Source organism: Suricata suricatta, chromosome 12 (genome assembly GCF_006229205.1).
Source record: "Suricata suricatta isolate VVHF042 chromosome 12, meerkat_22Aug2017_6uvM2_HiC, whole genome shotgun sequence".
NCBI classification, from domain to species: Eukaryota; Metazoa; Chordata; class Mammalia; order Carnivora; family Herpestidae; genus Suricata; species Suricata suricatta.
In genome coordinates, this window is record NC_043711.1 from 93,697,785 (window position 1) to 93,718,069 (window position 20,285).

Sequence of the window (20,285 nt, forward strand, 5' to 3'; positions counted from 1 at the left end):
AATGCCTTTCCCCTTGCACCCCGACCAGCTGTGCCCGCACCCCCTTCTTGTCTCTACTCTGCCCCTGACAGCTGAGACTCCTTCTTCATTTTAAGTTTCTGACTCCGAAAGTGTTATCTTTGTGGATTTTACACACTTACATAGTTATCTAGCTGTCTGCCTGCGCCCCATCACAGAGGGCCCCCGGCCCTGAGGCCTGGAGAGGTGCTTGGCACGTACTAGGTGCTCAGTAAACATTCCTCAAGGCAGTGAGTCCAGGGCACTCCAGGCAGAATCCACCTTTCGCCCACTCTTCACACACTATGAGGAGAAAGGACAGAGTGGCCGGTAATGAGAACTCGGCCTATCTGGGTCTTCCGGGTCTGCAGAAGGGACGATGCTGTCCTCCCCTAAACCCCCCCCCCATCAGATCTTTCTGGAAAGCAGGAGGCCACACCCAGTGACTAATTCACCTGCCATCAGCAGCCTCTAATGCCGCACTGGCAAAAGCAAACAGCCTGCAGAACTGTTTCTGGTTCTGTTTCTTTAACGGGCTGAGAACGAGGGCCTCAGGTGCTCCCGGCTCTATTGGCGGAATTAATTTCCGAGGAGACGAGTGATTGGCTGCTCTTGTCCAGGAGCTCCGTGCGGGTCTGCTCGGTGTGCTCACCCCTGCCCGAGTGAGCGGCTGAGGGGCAGCCGTGTCCACGCGTGGCTCCAGCACGATTTAAAAAATGTTTTTAAATATCTTATTTTTGAGAGAGAGAGAGAGACGGCATGAGCAGGGGAGGGCCAGAGAGAGGGGGAGACACAGAATCTGAAGAGAGGCCCCAGGCTCTGAACTGTCAGCACAGAGCCCGATGCGGGACTCAAACCCACGAACCATGAGATCATGGCCTGAGCCAAAGCTGGAGGCTCAACCCACTGAGCCCCCCAGGTGCCCCTCCAGCACGATTTAATGAGGCCCGGGAAGGCCGGTGGCCTCTGGCCCCAAGCAGTGCTGGCAGTAAGCCTCCCCGTGGGGACAGTCACTGGCTTTATTATTTAGCGATGGGGCTCTGTAAAGCCCTCCTACAGACGGAGGGGAGAAGCTGGAAGAGGAGGCCGGACAGAGATGAAAAGGCCAGTTGTCAACATGTTAAATGAAGCCAGGCCAGAACCCAAACTCACCCTGTCCAATGTGCACTTGGGACACGCAGACAAAAACGGGCCCCGTTTCCTTCCGTGGTCAGACCATCCAACCTCCCTGGGCTGGGGTGACATCCCCTGGACACTTCCGTGTGACTCTAAGGGTCCCAGCCCACGTGCACCCCCAGTTCCCATGGAGGCCGCCCCTTTCTGACTTTTTGGGGCCCCCTCAGTGTACCGCCTGCGCTATTATTTATCATTATTTGATATTTTTCCTTAAAGTGACTTTAAATCTTTTTTTAAGGTTTATTTTATTGGGGTGGGGAGAGAAAGAGAGAGAGGGAGACAGAATCGGAAGTAGGCTCCAAGGCTCTGAGCTGTCAGCACAGAGCCCAACGCGAGGTTCAAACCCATAAATTGCATGATCGTGACCTGAGCTGAAATCAGACGCTTACCCGACTGCGCCATCCAGGCGCCCCTTAAATCAGCATTTTCTAACCACCACTGACCCTCAGCTGGGCCACTGAGGCGGCCTCCCCAGCTGCCTCGTGGCTTCTACCCTGTCCCTGCACTATGTTCTCCACTCGGTGGCCACAGGGCTCCTTTTAAAACGTTAAATCACACCATGATTTCCTTTGCTCAAACTCTTCCACTGACTGTCCGTCTTGCTTAGAATAAAACCCAAAGTCCCCCCCTCTGGCCCAGGAAACCCTCTGTGACCCAGACTCCAATTGTTCCCAACTTCAACTTGTACCTCCGTCCCCCACTCGCCCTAGGCTCCTGCCATGCTGACCTTCTCACCACCCCTTGAACATGGTGAGCACACTCCTGCCTCAGGGCCTTTGCACTTGCTGCTCTTACAGCCGACACCCCTCCCCCCCACTGCCCCATGGCATCCAGGTCCTTGCCAATGCTGCCTCCTCAGGGAGGGCTTTCCCTGGACCGTGCTAAGCTCTCTCTCCTTCCTGCTCTTTGAGAAGATGTTCTCAGCAGATACACAAACGGTGGAGGTTGGGTGCTTCTGGGGTGAGCACGGTGAATGGTGCACAGGGAAGGCTACTTTTGCTTTGAATTATTTGAGTATTTGAAGATAAGGCTGTGCCACCCATGTAATTTGAAATACTTTGGAGGCTCAAGGGGGAGGAGGGAACTGACTGGAAACAGGCTAATCTGCGAACACTCCAGAATACGCGTTGCCTTTCCATCTGTGCCTTTCACGTGGGGGAGGAGATAGTCTAAGGAGTGGAGGCCTTTCTGCACGGACCCCCTCCCCGGGTCTGTAGAGACCACAGGTGACTCGGAACACACCCCCAGAGGCCATAGCCAGGCGGCCAGACGCAGCACCTGCCCATGGAAATATGTGGTTATGCTTCTTCCAGTGGGTCAAGAGAGCTGCAGATTTTTAAATGCCTTTTGTGGGCCCCTTCCTCTGTGACAGATATTAAACGTTTCTATGCATTCCAGCTCTTCTCAGCGGTCACAGAGCTAATTCCAACGTGGGTGTTGCCCCCAACCCCTCCCAGAAATTCCGGGACACGGTAGGTTGTCCAAGAATCTAACTAATTTTGGACACCGTCTATGCAGAGTCAGCATCGGATTCCACAGGGTAAGGGCTTGAGTCCCACAGGTGTGCCCCCCACCCCCCTGCACGGACGCTGGAGGCAAGCGTGCCCCCTGGCCCCCCTGCACAGACGCTGGCCCCGAATATGTCCCCCTGCCCCTCTGTATGGACACCGGCCACAAGTGTGCCCCCCCACCTCTCTGCATGGACTCTGGCTGCAAATGCGACCCCTGCCCCCCTGCACAGATGTCGGCAGCAAGTGTGCTCCCCCTGCACTTCTGACCTACAGGCCACAGATTCGGGGTCCCAGGGGCCCCCTCCTTAGGTTATCTAACTGGTTGAAGGGCTCCCAGAACTCAAGGAAACACTCACATTTACCTGTTTGTGAAAGGAGATGATAAAGGACAGGAAGACACAGCCAGGTGCCCTGGGCAAGGTCTGGGGGAGGGTGCGGAGCCTCCGTGCCCCCTCGGGGTGGGCCAGGCGCCCTGCACCTCCACATAGTCACCGGCCCGGACGCTCCCCGAACCCAGTCCTCTTGGGTTTGCACAGAGGCCTCGGAACAGGTCATGGGCCCCCCTCCGCCCGCCCTCCCGTCACATGGCCGGGGGTGCACTCGCTGTGTTTTCTCCTCTCCCGGGGGCGTGGGTCAGGCTCAGGGTGCAGGGGACATGACCCGCATCCTCTCCAGGTGCCATCCTTCTCTGAGCGACTCTTCTGTCATCCGTTCAGTTCTGGATGTGAGACAGGGTCTGCTGCTACATATGCGTGTGGGTGTAACGCACCTATGCACACTTCCGTTCTGGACTGAACATGCCCCCCTCTCCCGCATCTGTAAACTCAGGGTATCAAAGAGCCTGAAGAATGAAGTGTGAGCTGTCCTGTTAAATCCTTGACTTTCTTGGGGCCTTCATTTCCCTTCTGTAAAAATATAGCATGTGAACAGCTTTAGGTATAAGGTTTCTTTGGACAACGACATTCGAGGATGATTCTAGAATCATCTGTCATCTTATACAGCATCCTGGGACGGGCTCTGGAGGCCCGCGGCCTGAGTTCACATCCTGACCATGCCACTTTCTATCAGCCACATACCTTTGTGCAAATGATTTCACTCCCCTACGTGCCTCAGTGTCCCCGTCTGCAGTGTAGGGGAAATACCAGCACTACCTTCCCCTGCAGTGTTCCGAACTTTAACTGAGGAAAGTATGTGCAGAGCCTTTCGTGCCGCACACGGCATGTGAAAACGCTTAATACGCAGTGGCTGTCGAAACTTTTAGTTATTGGGGCGCCTGGGTGGCTCAGTCGGTTGAGCATCTGACTTTGGCTCAGGTCATGATCTCGTGGTTCATGGGTTCGAGCCCCGCATCGGGCTCTGTGCTGACAGCTCAGAGCCTGGAGCCTGCTTCGGATTTTGTGTTTCCCTCTCTCTCTGACCCTCCCTCGCTCACACTCTGTGTGTCTCTCTCTCTCTCTCAACAATAAATAAAAGTTTTTTTTTTTTTTTAAAAAGTAAGTTTTAGTTATTGCTGCTTCCGGGTGCAGTGAACATGGAGCTCACAGATTGCTCTGGACAGATTCTGCTCTGAGTGCTTAAAAGTGTTTCAAAAATTAACTGCTAACTTTTTTTTTTTTTTTTTTAGTGGGGAGATTTCACATCAATCCAGTTTTCTGGTTTTGCTTGAAAAAATACAAAGATCTGATACAAAAATACAGGTGAGCGAACCTGAGTAGCAAAGGCCCAGGTTAGAAGGGGCTCCCGGCTTCCCGTCTTTACAGACCTGCCTGGTCCCGGAAGTACTAGGTTTATAACTTGTAGCTGTTTCTCTTCCTGCGGAAGCGACCAGCTCAGCAAACCTTCAAAGTAACACTTACTACGACCCAGAGCCCGCAGAGAGCAGACTTTAGGAAGCGGAGGGGGGCTGTGGTGTGGGTACAGGCTAGGGCAGAACCTTGACCTGGACAGGCAGGTGGGGGGCAGGGGGAGGGCCAGCAGCTCAGGTCACAGGTGTCCTGCACCACCGGTGGCCACCCGCCAGGCTGGAATTCCCGAGGCAGCCCTCATCTGGTCCTCGAGTGTCCCTGGAATGCCCACAATGTCACCAGGTCAGACCGTGAGCCGCCTGCCCTGTGGCAAACCGTCTAACAACCACGGGAGGCTGGGTCCCATCAGTCCGACTGCCCAGAATAGCTCTGTCCCCAGCAGGCGGGGAGAGGAGGGCCTGGGGACGAGCAGCAGAAATGGGGGCCACATCTGGGCAGAGGGACTCTGCTGTTTCCCGGACAATGACATTTGTGGTCTCTGCTGTCCGCCGGTGACCACTTCTGTGCCTCCAACTCGACCCAGAATAAGGACACGTTCAGCTCAGATGGCTTTTCCTCACCAGGGCCAAGGGGGAGCCGCTCCGGGCTCTTACAAAATAGAAGAGTTTTTTTTTAAGTGTTTGTTTATTTGGAGAGAGAGGTAGAGAGAGAATATCAGGGGAGAGGCAGGGGGGGGGGGGCTGGGCGGAGGGACCAGAGGACCCGAGGCGGCCTCTGTGCTGTCAGCGGAGAACCCGACGCGGGGCTCGAACTCACAAACTGTGAGGCCATGACCTGAACCCAAGTCAGACGCGTAACCGACTGAGCCCCCCAGGCGCCCCGGGATCTTACAAAATAAAGTCAAGTGCCGTTGCCGGTTTCAGCTACGCAAAGCCAAGGCTGGAAACTGGTTCCTAAAGCTGGTATCGATTAAGCAGATGCGGAAGACAGCAGTGTCGGGATTTCATTAATGAACGCCGCACTGTCAGAGGGATCGTGGAGTGACTTTTTCCTCCTCTGCCTTCTGCTCCTTCTGGCTGGGAGGCTTTGCGGAGGAAGTTCTGATATATTCCTTCTCACAGGAGGGGAGGTGGCCCAGAGGCCCTGGGAAAGGGTCCTCCCCCATCCCCGAGGAGCCCCACCCACCCACTGTCCCCTGCCAGAGGCTATTTATTCAGAGTGCAGGCTGTTTTGCCCACTTTTCTCCTGTGCTACACAGAGCCAGTCACCTGGCCACCAGCCCGACGTCTGTCCTGAGCCCGAACACCCGCTCCTCCGCCCCCAGTGCCCCCATCTCTGTGAACAGCACCACCATCTGCCTAGCGGCTCAGCCAGAACCTCCGTGATTCTCGACTCTCCTTCCCTCCCCCTGCAATCCGTCCACAGCCCTGCCTGCGGACCCCCAAAACAGAGCCTGCTCCGTCCGCCGACCCCTCTGCTGAGCACCCGCTGGCCCCCACCAGGACAACCGGTCTCCCTGGTGTGATCTCGTCCCTGGGCCACTGCCTGTCCACCCGCAGCCAGACTGAGCCACGGAGAACATGAATCACGCGTACTTGACCTGCTCAGAACGGCTCAGTGACTTTCCATCGGCCTTGGCATAAAATCCAGACCTCCCCCCATCATTCTCCCCTCGGCCCCCAGGGTCCTGGGCCCTCCTCTAAATTCCTGGCCAGTCCATTCCTACCACATGGCTCTTGCACTGGTCCTTCGCCCGGGATGCTCCGCCCCCAAATTCCCGCATGACCAGCTCCCTCTGGAGGTGCAGGTCTCACTCTTGCAACGGCATCCTCCCCACCCCCACGCTGGAGGCACGGCCCCTCACTCAGACCCTTGCTCCCATCTGGTGGGGGAGGGGCCTCCATTGCCCATCGATATTGGTTTCCCTTCCTTAACAGGCTCTGATTTTATTTTAATTTTTTTAACGTTTATTCATTTTTGAGAGAGAGAGAAAGACAGAACAGGAGTAGGGGAGGAGCAGAGAGAGGCAAACACAGATTCTAAAACAGGTTCCAGGCTCTGAGCTGGACACAGGGCCTGACACAGGGCTCAAACCCGTGAACTGTGAGATCATGACCTGAGCCGAAGTCAGATGCTTAACTGACTGAGCCACCCACGTGCCCCCAGGCTCTGATTTTAATCTTTAATGCACAGAGCTACAGGAAGTACATTTCCCAGACTCTCTTGTGGCTAAATGTGCACGTGCTCCTTGCTTTGGACCTTCTAGAGCACCTCCCCGGCCAGCAGGCTGGCTTGCACCCATAGTTGTCTTTACCATCTGGCTTCGGGCTGAACTTGGCCAATGAGGGGGTCATGTGGAGATCAGAAGAGAAACGGATGTTGGGGTAAGGATGTCTCCATCACTCCCCCTGTGGTAGCAGCAGAGGGGGTAGGACAGCTCCCGTTGGGAGGCTGTGTCCCTGTAACCACATGTTCCCCCACTCATCCTGTGGTCTTGGGGTGGGAATGGCTGCAATGTTACTAAATCGATTTCCCCACACTTTAGCAAAATAGAGCTAAGCCCTCCTTGAATAATCCAAATTTGAGTGTGCCCCACATTCCTTGCTGCGATTGTTCGGCTAATTAAATAAGTTCTATCTATATTGTACGTGAGGTCTGGAATGAGGTCCTTAAAGGAAGCTGACTTGACTTGAAGTCCATTCTTTTTTACCCTTTTGCCTACTCCTTGTCTGCTGCCTGGGACGTGGCTCTGATAGATGGAGCTTCAGCAGCCTTTCTGGACCATGAGGTGAGCTTCATGGTAGAAGCCACACAGCAAGCATGGCAGAACAGAAAGGTGGGTGCCCGATAACCTTGAGGCCACTGTGCCAGCCCTGGAATACCAACTTCCAGATATTTTTATGTGAGTGAGAAGCAAAATTGTATCTTGTTTAAGCCACTGTTATTTTTCCCTTTAGATGCAGCCAAACCTAATCCCAATCCCAATATATTTAGCTTCCAGAATGTAAGTATCTCCCAAGTGTTGCTGAATTTAAAAAAAAAAAAAAAGGCCTTGCAGGAATGTGCTTGGCAAGTTGAACACCAGGGTGGGTCTAGATGAGCTTTTCTTCCTCGAGATAACCTGCAGCCACATGTTTTCGTAAGTCGAGTGAGAGACGGCAGGAATGTCAGGGGTTGGGATCTTAGAGAGGCCGGGGTAGGAGTGACACCGATCGGGTGTCCGGAACCCAGGCACGCTGTCCTGGGCTTCCAGCCATCTGGCCCCTGCGGAGTGCCCGAGTCTGGATGTAGAATTGATTTCTGGAGATCGGTCTGCAGTACAGGGTGTGGCTTCCTCGTGTTCACAGATGGAGAGTGGAAAACAAGGGCCTGTGGCCAGAAACCCTCCCAAGCCTTTCTCTCAAAAGCCTGCCTCTCGCACAAGCCTGGGGGCTGCCACCTCCGAGATCACAGGCCCCTCTGGGAATCTGGTGAGGGTCTTGGACCAGTAGAGCACACACAGGCGCGCCATCGACAGACGATTCTTGCCCCTCCCTGGTCGTCCCTCGCTCCCAGCCCCTTCGGGTCTGGCCTTCCCCCCCCAAACTCCTGACTCTGAGCGCTGACTGCCTTGGACAGTCCTCTCGATTTTTCACAGCCCCTGCAACTTACTAGGTCCAGAAGCAAAAGAGCTCCCGACCGGCGCTCTCCCCAGCTCTGTACACAGAGAACCCCTTCTTGCGGTCATTCAGGCCAAAACCTTGGCGTTATTCATGACTCCTGTCTCCCACTCCCCCTCAGGCCCATCACCAAACTTTTTTTTTTTTTAATTTAATTTATTTTGAGAAACTGAGCAGAGGAGGGGCAGAGAGAGAGAGGGAAAGAGAGAATCCCAGGCAGACTCTGTGCTGTCAGTGCAGAGCCTGATGCAGGGATCGAACTCATAAACCATGAGATCATGACCTGAGCCAAAACCAAGAGTTGGATGCTTAACCAAATGAGCCACCCAGGTGCCCCTTTAAAAATTTTTTAAAAAATGTTTATTTATGAGAGAGAGAAAAAGAGAGAGAAAGAGGGAGAGACAGAGAGACAGAGTGTGAGCAGGGGAGGGCAGAAAGAGAGGGAGTCACAGAATCTGAAGCAGGCTCCAGGCTCTGAGCTGTCAGCACAGAGCCTGATGCGGGGCTTGAACTCACGAACCAGGAGATCATGCCCTGAGCCGAAGTCGGACGCTTAACCGACTGAGCCACCTGATAACTAGGTACGGCATCGCCTCCCCTCTCCCCCGCCTCTGGTTTGAGTGGCCACCGTCTCGTGCTTGGACTTCTGCCGTAGACCCCGCACGGGGCTCCCTGCTCTCATGACACCCCTTGCGATTATTCTCCGTATCACAGACAGAAGGGCCATGCGAACACGTAAGTTAGATGATGCCCCTCCTCTGCTCAGCGTCCACCACTGGTGTCTGTGTCCCTTAGAAAGTGAAAGCCCTCCCTCTGGTTCAAAGACCCTGCACGATGCACCCTTCCACCACCGCCCCATCGCCTCTCAGAAATCACCCCTTCCTGTCCCGTTGCTCACGCTGCTCTGCCGTTCTGAGCTCTTTGCCGCTCTCTGAGCCTGGCGGGACCCCTTTCTGCCTCAGGGCCTCTCCACCCACTGTTCCCTCTGCCTGGAATGCTCTTCCTGGGGGAACTCCCTCCCCTGGCTTCCTCACCTTCGTTGCCCAGATGTCCCCTTCTCGGTCCATAAAATGGTAACTCTCTCTCCTTGTTGACTTCCACTCCTTGCCTTGTCCCTCATACCACTTTTCACTCTCGTGTGCACTACAGACATTGTAAATCTGTTTTTATGAACTCTTGCACTAGTAATGTAAGCTCCATAGGGTGGAGATGTTGCCTATTTTGTTTGCTGCTGGATCCCCTTTGGCACGTGGTAGGTACTCAGTAAGTGTCAGTTGAATGAGTGAGTCTGGTCTGCCCTTTGAGCCAGCATCCTGCCTTGGAGAGAGCCCGTGAGTGTGCCCCGTGAGTGTGCCCTGTGAGTGTGCTCCGAGCACTGCCCACAGACTTGGCGCCTGCCTTCTGACGCACCGGCTCTTGAATTTTTCTTTAGGGAAGAATCACACCTAACTCCCTCTCCCAATCCTCATGGCTCATGGGGGGCTGGCCCCAGTCCTGACTCCAGGGATGCACGTGTGACCCAGGCCAGCTGATCACTACATTCCATCCCCCACCCCAATGGTCCGTGGTTGACCAGCTGTCCCAGAGAGTACCGGCCCCAAGCTACTTTGTTTGGGGACGTTTACGGGTTCCCGGGTGTTGGTACCTCTTTCTACGAGGGTGGCTCACTGTAACATTAACGCAGGTCTGGTGCTGCCGCATGGAAAGCTGGGTTGGGGGTGAAGCCAATTTGGAGGAGAGCTGAGATGGCAGACATGGGGAGGCAGATGAGAGCCGGGCTGAGCTCCTGGATCCAACCACACCTGAAGCTCAAAGTACACTTGGATTTTTTGATCCCCATGAGTCAAATAAGCTTTTTTTTTTTTTTTGGTATGGTCAGTCGAGTTTGAGTTGGGTTTCTGTTACTTATCAGTGAGCGAATCCAGACTGACAGAAAGGGGTTGTGAAACCTGTGGTTTCATATCCACTGGAGCATCTGTTCCCAGGATCCTTTACGGCCCCCCGACACTGCCACTTGGTTGCCTGTCAGCCACCCAGGGGCCCGGTTCCCTGCCTGAGGTCTGCAAACCGGTAATGGGGGGCGGGGGGCTCTGCAAGGCACCTTGTTTCTACCCTGCGTGGACCCTCAGGAGATCCACAGCGGAGAATCAGCGCTTGGTATTCTGGGGTCTGGGGTCTGTCTCCGTACCCCTCAGACACAAGAGCTTCCATATCCGTGGGGCTCCAACATGAAAAGCCTGAGACTCACATTTGAGCGAGCCCTCCCCTTTCCTTCCATCCTGCTGACTGGGTCGAGGGGCAAGTCTTGGGGACGTGCCACGGCGCTGGCTCTTTATAACAAAGACGTGCCGGCCTTGTGGGGGGCAGCGTCTCGCTGAAACCTAAAAACACCGCTGTCCTCACCGCACTCGGTTCTGCAGTGACCTTTGGCAAGAGACAATGGCCACTAGCGTTTTGTTTACAGTCATACCTCAAGGCTTTCTTTAAAAATAATACTGAAGCTTCCAAAAGCAAGTCCAGTTTCATAAAATCTCAAATGACAGAACAGACGGGCCTGGGATGTTGCACACTTTCCCTTGCTCCACAAGGGCCGTGTCTCACTCTTCTTGGTGTCTCAGAGCCTGTCTGAGCCACGGAGGCTCTCCAGAGGTGGGGCTGGATCGGATTAAACCAGTAAGTCCTGGCAGCATCGGTCGGTGCCACCGCCTACCTGACGGAACGTCACGTGCAAACAAGTCCGGCTTCTCCTTCTCTCATCCTTCTGGTACAGAAGGCGGGCCGAGACCCTGCCGGTCTCCGAAGACTGCCTTATGCCATCACTTAGAAAATTAACTGAGGCGACTCACTGACCGCTGTGCCCCGAGCGAGTTCCCCTGGGCACCTGACACTTCTGAGGGGCAGCTCGGGGAAGGGTGTCAGATGCATGGGAGGAAAGAACCTCCCCACCCCCGCGCCGCGATCAGGACACAGGGTGAGCCCCTCTTCTGCCCGGGTCCCCAGCAGTTCTCTCAACCAGACCCTAATTAGGACGGACGGCTGTTCTCCACCCGGGACTGGAAGGAAGCCTGGAATTAGCTCAGTCGAGAAGCCTTCAGCCCTGAGAACCATCAGACCTGCCGCACGGATGAGCAGAAAATAGCAGATGATAAATTTTTTAGGGCCACCCTCCGAGTGCCAGTTGTAGTAGACTGTGAGATAATGTGCCGGCCTTTTGGGGAACATGCATTATTGATCCGGGTCTGTCTAGTGGTTTATAAAAAGCCCACCATCCCCCACCCCCCACTACCACCTCCCATCCGTCACCTCCTGAGAGCCGCACAGCCTCCTCCAGAAGCCGGTTCTGCCGTGGGGAGGGGCGGGGCGTGGAGGGACGGCTGCACCCGTCTCTGCAGGGTGCTGCCGCGGGTGGGGGCCAACAGACGCCACAGAACACGAGGGCTCTCGCTGCACCGAAAACCCGCTTCCTGGAATTTATCTTTCAGAAACACTTGCTCGCGTGTGTGAAGAGGCCTGGATAAAGTCATTCTCAGCAATGCTGTCTGTGACGGTGAAAACTGACCAACAAACACATAAACCGTCTAGAAACAGCTCAACAGCCATTCCAGGAGATGGTTAAGGAGAGCGGCGGTTAAGACCAGGGGCTCTGGGCTCAGCTCCTGTCTGGCCATGTGGCTGTGACGGTGGAGAAGCCGCTTCATTTCCCTGTGCCTCCATCGCTCCCTCTGTGAGATACCGAGAGTGAATCTGTGTATTTTAAGTTAGCGTAGTTTCCCCCGCTCTTCTCCTTCCTGTATCCCTATCACGTCTATAGAGCCTTTTTTTAAAAGTCGGCTTCATGCCCAGTGCAGAGCTCAACGTGGGTCTCAAACTCACGACTCTGAGATCGAGACCTGAGCTGCGATCAAGAGTCGGAGGCTTACCTGATGGAGACACCCAGGCGCCCCTGGTCTGTTTCATATATTTGCATTTTCTCTTGGTTTCATTAGAGAGTCACAGATGTAAACTTACAGTCACATCGTGACAGGAAGCTTAGCAGGGTCATGCTGCTGTGGCAAAGTGTGTTGTTCCTAAAAGTGGCTTTTCAGTCGCTCCCCTTGGTTCAGACCCGAAGTCTAGAAGGTGCCCCTGATCATCCTCTTTTCTGTGACCCTGACATCCAACCACCATTGCCTCCTAATTCCTTCCTGCCTCTGACGGGGGCTTCCGGTTTCTGCTCTTGCTCTCGGCAAGCCAGTTTCAACACCACAGCCAGAGAGATGCTGCTGGAATCTAAGTCCACTCATGCCTCCCCCGACCCCCCACTAAAGGCCCCCTAACGCATGTCCATTTCATCAAGAAGAAAACTTAAAACCCTCATCATGGCCCCAAGGCCCCTCATGATCTGTGCTCAGCCGACTCCTGGCCTCATCTCTTTCCACTTCCAGCCCAGTTCCCTCCAGCCCACAGGCTCTCCATCTGTCCGAAGCTGCCAAGTTCATTGCTAACTAACACAGTGTCTTTGCCTTTCCCGTTTCTTGACCTGGAACGCTCTCTTCCCTCTAGCTTCCAGCACGGTGCGCTGCACAGAGTGGATGCTTAATAAATTATCTGCCGAACGCACGAGTGGGTGTTCATGGAGTCTTGCACTCTGGGCACGACTACCATAGAGGGGCCCAGGAAGCAAGACCATTGTGTGCTGAGATCCAGGGGCTGTCTGCAAAATGCCCCCAGAAACAAAGCCTGCATCCTTATGGCTCTGGCCTCCGGACTCCCCATGGTTATCCAACAGGCTTCGAGCTAAACGCTGCCGGAGAGATAGGATTATTATGTGTCAAATTGTCAATAAAAGTTCTGGGCTTTGATTGCTTCCTGGCTGCAAGTTCTTTCTGCACTTGATAACCTCCCTGAGAAAAATCTATACTTGAGATCATTAATACAAATCATTATATGGAGCAACTTGGATGGCTATAAATCACCTCCTCTTAGCAGTTAAAGAGACTCATGTGTGCTTTTAATAATGGATCCAGTTTCGCTTGAATCTTCACCGCATTCGTATGTTTAATTGCAAAGACTTTAAATTTGTTGCCACCAGTAATATCTAAACGTCCTTTGGATATTTCCAAATAGTGGAAAGAGGCTAAAAGCCCACCCCTCACATGGCCAACCACTAGCACTCTTAACCACAACCTGTGGGAACCTCTTTCTCCAGTCTTCTAGTCCATCCCCCTTCCCCAAGTGCCAGCCCATGTCTCCTTGCCCCTGCCTCAGGGCCTTTGCACATGCTGTCTCCCTTGCTTAAAAGGCTTTTCCCAGATCTTCACAATACAGAGCCCTGATGATTCTAAGGGAAACTACAGAAGAAAAATGCACAGGATGTGTGCTGTCCAATACGGTAACCACAAGCCACAGGTCGCTACAGAGCACCTGAAAGGTGGCTAGTCCTAAAGGAGATGTGCTCTTGCCGTAAAGTACACGCCAGATTTCAGAAACAATATAAAAATTGTAAACGATCGCATTAATGACTTTCTCTATCGATTACATGTTGAGATGATTATAATTTGGATATACATGGTTAAACAAAATGTGTTATTAATTTCACCTGTTTTTAAAACTTTGCACAAATGTCGCTGCTAGAAAGTTTAAAGTTCTTTGTCACTTGCGTTTGTGGTTCGCATTATATTTCTAAAGGGCAGTTCTGTATAGGATTTATCATGGGAGAAACAGAACCCCCAAAATCAGTGAATTCCGGGGGGCAGGGGTGGAGAAGACACAAGCTAGGGAGGCGAGCTGGAGATGCGGGTGGAGTTCACCCCGGGAGAGCGGGAGGTCCGGCTGGCTCGAACCGTGGGCGGCTCACTCTTGGCGGCTGCGTTCGCGAGCTTTCTCCTGGTGCAAAGAAACACGTGCGGCCCGAGGAGCCTCACGCAAACGCAGCGCCCACAGTTCAGGGGGGTTTACGCGGCGGCCGGGGGCGGCTCATGTGGGGAAGAAAGACGCGGAGGCTGTGAGCTCCAGGGGCCCTGGCCACACCTGCTGGCGGTGCCCGTGAACTAGGCCCCGGCAAGGTCCCGGGCCTTGCCCGTGTTACCCGGAGCCAAAGCGCTGCGCCGGGAGGAGGCGGCCAAGCTCTCCCCCCGAGGCACCGTCTCTGTGAACAGGGTCAGGCCGCTGGCAAAGGTGTCTGTCCTCCCTGTCCCTGCATGCCACCAAGGACCGCTGAGCCCACCCAAAGCGGTTAAGAGAGGAGGAGCAGGGCCCACACGGGCATGTGCGCATGCGCGCGCCTTCCTAGCTTCGGTGTCAGCTCAAACATCACCCCCTCCGAGAGCCCTCCAGGATTACCAACCCACGGCAGCTCCCGCCACTGCACCCGGCACAGCGCTCTCTCTGTCCCCAACCCTGTGCGCTTCTCCCTTCCGGAAACTACCTTAGTGTGACCTCGCAGCGGTGTGTATTGTCTGTGCCCTGCACTCCGCGAGGGGAGGGAACGTGCCTGCCTTACTCTTCACCGAAGCTCCAGGCCCTACACTACTGCCCAGCACACAGCAGGTGCTCCATAGCATTCGCGTGTAAATGGAGAACTGGTCTAAACATCTCTCGTCCTTAAGACTTTTGGAGAAATCCAGGAAGGGCTCTGCCCTAGGGGCACATTGGAGACACCCCCGCTCCAGCCCTGAGGCCCGAGCTGCAAATGCCCACCTGTGGGTCAACCCCCAGGACTTGGTCTTAACCCACGAGGAACGGGCTCCCCGGCCTGTCCCGCCGACCTGCCTCCGGAGCCCCAGCCCCTGCGTGGCGGCCCTGGGTGGGCGGCACCGGCCGGCCGGCTGCTTACCGAGCTCCACGTCCTGGTCGTCCGTCAGCACCAGGATGATATTGGGCCGTATATTCCTGCGGTCCCTCTGGAACCTGCCTTTGAGGCGGTGGTGCGGCAGCAGCGCCGAGCTCCCAGCCAGCAGCGAGAGGATGGCGGCGGCCAGCGAGCAGAGCAGGAGGCCGGGGCGGGCCATCTTCCGTGGGGCTGACCCGCCGCTGCCGGCGGGACGCAGGAGGCTGAGGTCACGTGCTGGGGGTTTGTGTCTTATCCCTTCTTCCCGCTCTACTCACAGATCTAGAGGAGGAGGAAAGAGCCAGGTCAGTGTCTAGGTCAAGGCTGCCCGCCTGCTCAGGGTTGCACAATGGCTTCCGGCATGGACAGTGGGCTTTCTCTGACCAGAGGTGGTCATAGCACAGAACACCTACCTCGGAGAAAGGTAGAACCAGAGCATTTCCCCCACGTTCAAGGTCGGGTAACCAGCCCCGCCTCCCATCCATCCAACCAGCTGGACAGACAGATCGGCCCCAGAGAAAGGAAAGGAGGGAGCCCAGTCCAGGGGCGCAGGTATTCCTGGGCGTCCTTCTCCGCTGGCAGTGGGGGTGGGGGAGCAGAGGTGAGCAGGTTGCAGCCCTAGCTCTTGGGCAGCCTGTGGCCCAGGGACGGGCGTGCACGTGCAGCACGGCACAACTCTGCGTGTCGCTCGCTAGCCCGGTACCCCCATCAGGCCAGTGAGGGACCTCAGTTTCCCCATGAATAAAATGGGGACACAAGGTTGTCCCAGGAACTCCAGCCTGTGTGTGTGAAGGTGGCCTGCAGACAGACTCCATGGCTCTGCACCTTATTCATACTGGCTTCAAGTTGCAGTGACAACACAGTGACAGAGGAGAGAGTTGAGGGCTAAGAAGCTATTGGGGAAGAGCCACCAGTTGGCTACGACCTCAGTCACCCCTGGATGCCGGGTCACATGGGCTCCCCAAGCGAATTTGGGGGAGGCAAGGCAGGAGGGTGAATCTTGGCTTGGGCAGGTATGATCTCATTCTGCTCCTCGCTCTTTGTGGTCATTTTTCTACTTCTTGAGGAAATGAGCCTTCAAGTCCTTCCAGATATAGACTTCTGGTGTCATTTATTTAAAACAAGAGAGAGAGAGAGAGAGAGAGAGAGAGAGAGAGAGAGAGAGAGCGTGCGCACGTGCAAACAGACGTATTGGGAGGGAACCAAGCTCATGGGAGGCGGGCCGCGTGACCTTGAAGGATTCTGTTTGCCAGCCTCACCCCACCCCCCACCCCGAGTCACAGCTCAGGAACTCACCAAGGGCTCTGGTGTGTGGAAGGGGACATGCTGCCGCAATGCCCCCCGAAGAGGTCCCCCCACTTTCCCTCACGCACCCCCGACCTCCAGGAGGACCAGCAGGAGCTTCCCGAGATGCAAATCCCAGCTTATCCCTCCGCAGGCCTGGCCCAGGCCGAGACCAGCAAGGTGCTCAGGGCTCAACACAGAGGGGACCCTCACTGCTCGTGGTACCAGTGCCGGCACTCGCCTCACCTTTGTCCCAGTCCTGTCCCTCGCCTGCTCAGACTGTCCCTCAGCTCCTCTGCTCGAGGCATACAATGCACACTCCATGCTGGGGCCCACAGGTGATCCACGTGAACCAGCCCCTGCCTACCTGTCCTCCATCCTCCCAATCGCTCCCCAGCCCCACTGGTTTCTTTCTGTTGCTCGGACACGTCAAGCTTGTTCCTGCCCCAGGGCCTTTGCACTTAGTCTTCCTTAAACCTGGAAGAGCCTTCTCCCAAACTTTCTACCTTGGGCTTACTTTCCTCTGCCAAGTCTCGGCACAAATATCACCTCCTCAGAAAGGCCTGCCCTGATTGCCCTATCTAACGTGGTGCCCCCCGGCTCCCCCCTCACCTGAGACACTCTATTTTATAACCTGTTTTATTTGCCTCACAGTCCCTACTGTGACATGCAATTATCTTATTTGTCCAGCTCTCCACACTCAAGGGGAAGCTCCACGAGGGTAGGAAACAGCTCGAGTTTACAGCTCAGTCCGCAGCACCTAGTACTACGCCTGGTACAAAGTAGGTGCCCAATAAATATTCAGAGAGCTGAAGGAATGGAGATTTTGTCAAGTGAGGGATGTGGGGCTTGGCAGGGCCTCCAGACAGATGCCTGGAATATCCCCGTCCCCTGGCCCCCACGGAAGGTCCCAAGTGGGCTGCTCCTTGTCCCGCTGATCCATTCCCACCTGCTCTGGGCCCCAGGAAGCCATTCTGAGCCCTGCAGACGGCGCCTGCCTGACCTTGGCTCCTGTGGGCTCTCCCCTCTGCCGGGAGGCTGAATCAGCCTGTGTTTTGTCCCTGCTCCCTCGTGGCCCTCGTGGTGCCCTTGTACCCTTGTCTGTCTCATCTGGCCTCCGTTCCAGCGTGCCTCCCGACCCGGGGGCACCTCTCCCTCCTCCTGCCCCTTCAGGCCTGTGGGTAGTGCCTGTCCCCGTCCCTTGCTGCTCCTTCTGGGTGTTGCAAGATTCCTGGCTTGCTCTTTTGCCCAAAACTGTCTCGGGAAGTGGGGCCTTCAGTGGATGCCCCCCAGGGCAGGCTCAGGGCAGGAGCAGGCTCCAGGCTGTGCTTCTGACCCCGGGGAGTGGGGGGGGGGGTGGTGTGTCCGACGGGCCATCTGCGCGGATGCAGGAGATGATGCGGATCACGTTCCCAGCGGAACTGGCCCTGGACGTGACTTTCACAGGCCCCAAAGGCAAGCACCGGCTCCCCTCTGGACAGCCAGAGCCACCACATCAACTGTGTACAGAATGCCTGCTGTGTGCCACACAGCGGGGTGGTAAGACACAGACTTTGGAGTCACTTGCTGGGTGACACCAGGCAGATAGCACCTCTGTGCCTGAGTTTCCTCATCTCTAAAATGGGTGTGAAGGATGAAACGAGTTAATACAGAGTGCTGAGCCTACAGCCTGGCACGCAGAATCCATCAGAACACATCACTCAGAGTACACCGTCATCAGATGATGATCGCTGTAGTCACGGCTGGGCGGTGACGGGCACATTCCCATGGCAGACTCTCCCCCACTCCCAACAGCCCCCACGCAGGCTCTAGTGCTGTCCCCGGGTCACGGTTGAGAATGTCTGAGCGTAACTACCGCTGTAAGGTTCCCCAGGGAGAAAATGGCAGAGCCGGTCAGATCTATGCTCCTGTGACTGCTCAGCGCAGCCCCCCACCCCCACCCCATTTCCCAACCTCCTCTGTTCCGGAGCCCCAGCCCCATTTCTGCTACATCTGCACAACCTTCCACTGAGAAATGGCCTCATTTAAAAATAAAAACACGAATGCATGTTTTTTGAAGAAGCGAACTTTCTATCCAGGGGTAAGTGGAAAGTTGGCATCCCTCTTCCATCAAACCAACTCACGCAGAATGAAAGAAAGCAGGCACTGTTAGCCTCACAGCTTCTAGCTCCTTCCTAAGGCTCGAAGCTGAGCCCCGGGCCCGCCCCCTCTCCCACCAGCCCACGCTCTCTTTTTTAGGGGAGACCAGCAGGTGTGGGGAGGAGCCAAAGGGCATTGGCACCGTCCCAGACTTTCTGCTGGGGGGGGGGGTGTGAGGCTGGGAGAAAACCGAAAGTCTCGTCCCTGCTCCATCATCTCATCGGTCCCTGAGTCACCCCGAATCGTGGGGTGGGGCCCGAGTCATGTTGTCTACCAGCCTATGTGCCACCTTCTCCTGGGAACGCACCAGGACGCTTTGTCTTTGCGCTGGAACTTACGCGCCCACCAGCCCACCCTCATTTGTGAAACGCACATTCATGTTCCTTCAGACAGATCAGGCCCTAAAATAACATGGAGAGACGGCCCGCAAGTCTCTTGTACCAGAAACAATAACAGCAAATGCTTGTTGAGAGCCTGGCAATGCTCCAACCCCTGCCGTACATTTTACGTTTAATCCGCATTTCCGCCCATCGATATCATACCCATTTTATGGACGAGGAAGGTGAGGCACAGAGAGTTAAAAGTACTTTTCCACGATCACATGGTTAAAGAGGCAGCAGATTCGGGTTCAAACCCAGCCTGGCGTGCTTAGACTACTCAACCAGAATGTCCTGGAAGCAGATTGCTGGGTAAGTAAGGGAGTCTCCCAGCCTCAGTTTCCTCACTTGCAAAACAGAGCAGCAGGTGGCCAGGTGTCCTCCGAGGGTCTTTTGGGCTCTGGGCCTGTGATGGGGGAGGTACGGAGCCTGGATCGGGAGCCCAGGTGGGATGGCGGGCAGAGCCGGGAGACACGGTCAGCGGGACTCTGGCCTTGGCACCCAGGTTGGTTTTCTCATGCCCCCCTCGACCACAGCCCCCCTCACTCCTGTTCCCAGGCAACTACAACCCACTGGCCAGGATGCCTCCGCTCTGGATGGAAGTCAGTGCTACGCACCCAGAGACTAGAGAATAACAGGAACTAATTATTTCATCAGATCAAGTCATCAGTGGGTCGATTTTTGATGAATTCCCCCAGCTCTGGCTTCCCTGGCCCGGTGCCAGCCTCTCTCCGGATGCTGAAGAAATCAATTAAAAATGACACAAGGAAACCTGCCTCCATTTTTTTCCCTTCTTGGTGAAAGATTCAAAGTGGCCAAACAGGACTCTCCAGCACCAGCGGACCAATGTCCTGTCTGTCCCTCGACACTTCCTCTCACACCCACCAGCTCGCTGCAAGGCCCATCTGGCTCCTTCTCTTGGTCCTGTGCCTTCCCACAGACCTTGGCAAAGGCTTCCCAGCCCAGAGAGGCAGCTCTGGGAACGCCTAATGTCCTAAGCATTCAGAAACATCACTCCTGCTTCTAGATTTATCTGTTATTCTGCAGTTCCCCCTCCTTCGCCTGACCCCTCAGTGGGGACTGATGTCCCCTGGCCCCATGCACCACAGCTTTGGGGAAACTCCCTGAACCTCCCCCAGGCCCTGTCCAGAAAGACCCGGATGACAGGCGTCCTCTGAGGATCCCCAAATTCAGCAAGAGTGGCCGAGAGGAGTCTGGGAATGATCGGGCCGCTGCTGGGGTGGGCGATGCCCTGAGGGCTGGGGGAGGTGGTCCAGACAGCCTGACCGCTTCCGTTTTCCCTCTGTTACTTTACATGCGAAGATTTAGGGCCCTACTACGTGCAAGGCACAGTGTTAGGTGGTAGGAGAATCCTGCTTGGCCCATAACAGCCTCACAAACAGCTTCCCTGCTTCTATGCTCTCCACCTTCTATCAAGTAGCCAGACGGTACTGCTAAAACGAAAGAGGACTTCTCCCTCCACGGAAAGGCCCTCAGGGGCTCCATCTCCTGCAGACTAAACCCCCAAGCTATCCAAAGGCCCAGCGGGACCCTGCACAGTCAGCCCAGCCCCTCTGACCTCATCTTCC

The 20,285-nt window shown here is 55.4% G+C and overlaps 1 protein-coding gene across 1 annotated transcript in view; it reads right to left on the reverse strand.

Annotated features, from left to right (window-relative positions):
- Positions 1–20,285, reverse strand: part of SULF2 (sulfatase 2) — a 115,818-nt gene that overhangs the window by 75,623 nt on the left and 19,910 nt on the right. Inside the window, exon 2 of the mRNA XM_029916171.1 lies at positions 14,903–15,178. Within this exon, the coding sequence (XP_029772031.1) occupies positions 14,903–15,077 (175 nt within the window). The 5' untranslated portion in view covers positions 15,078–15,178. The remainder of the gene's footprint in view (positions 1–14,902; positions 15,179–20,285) is intronic.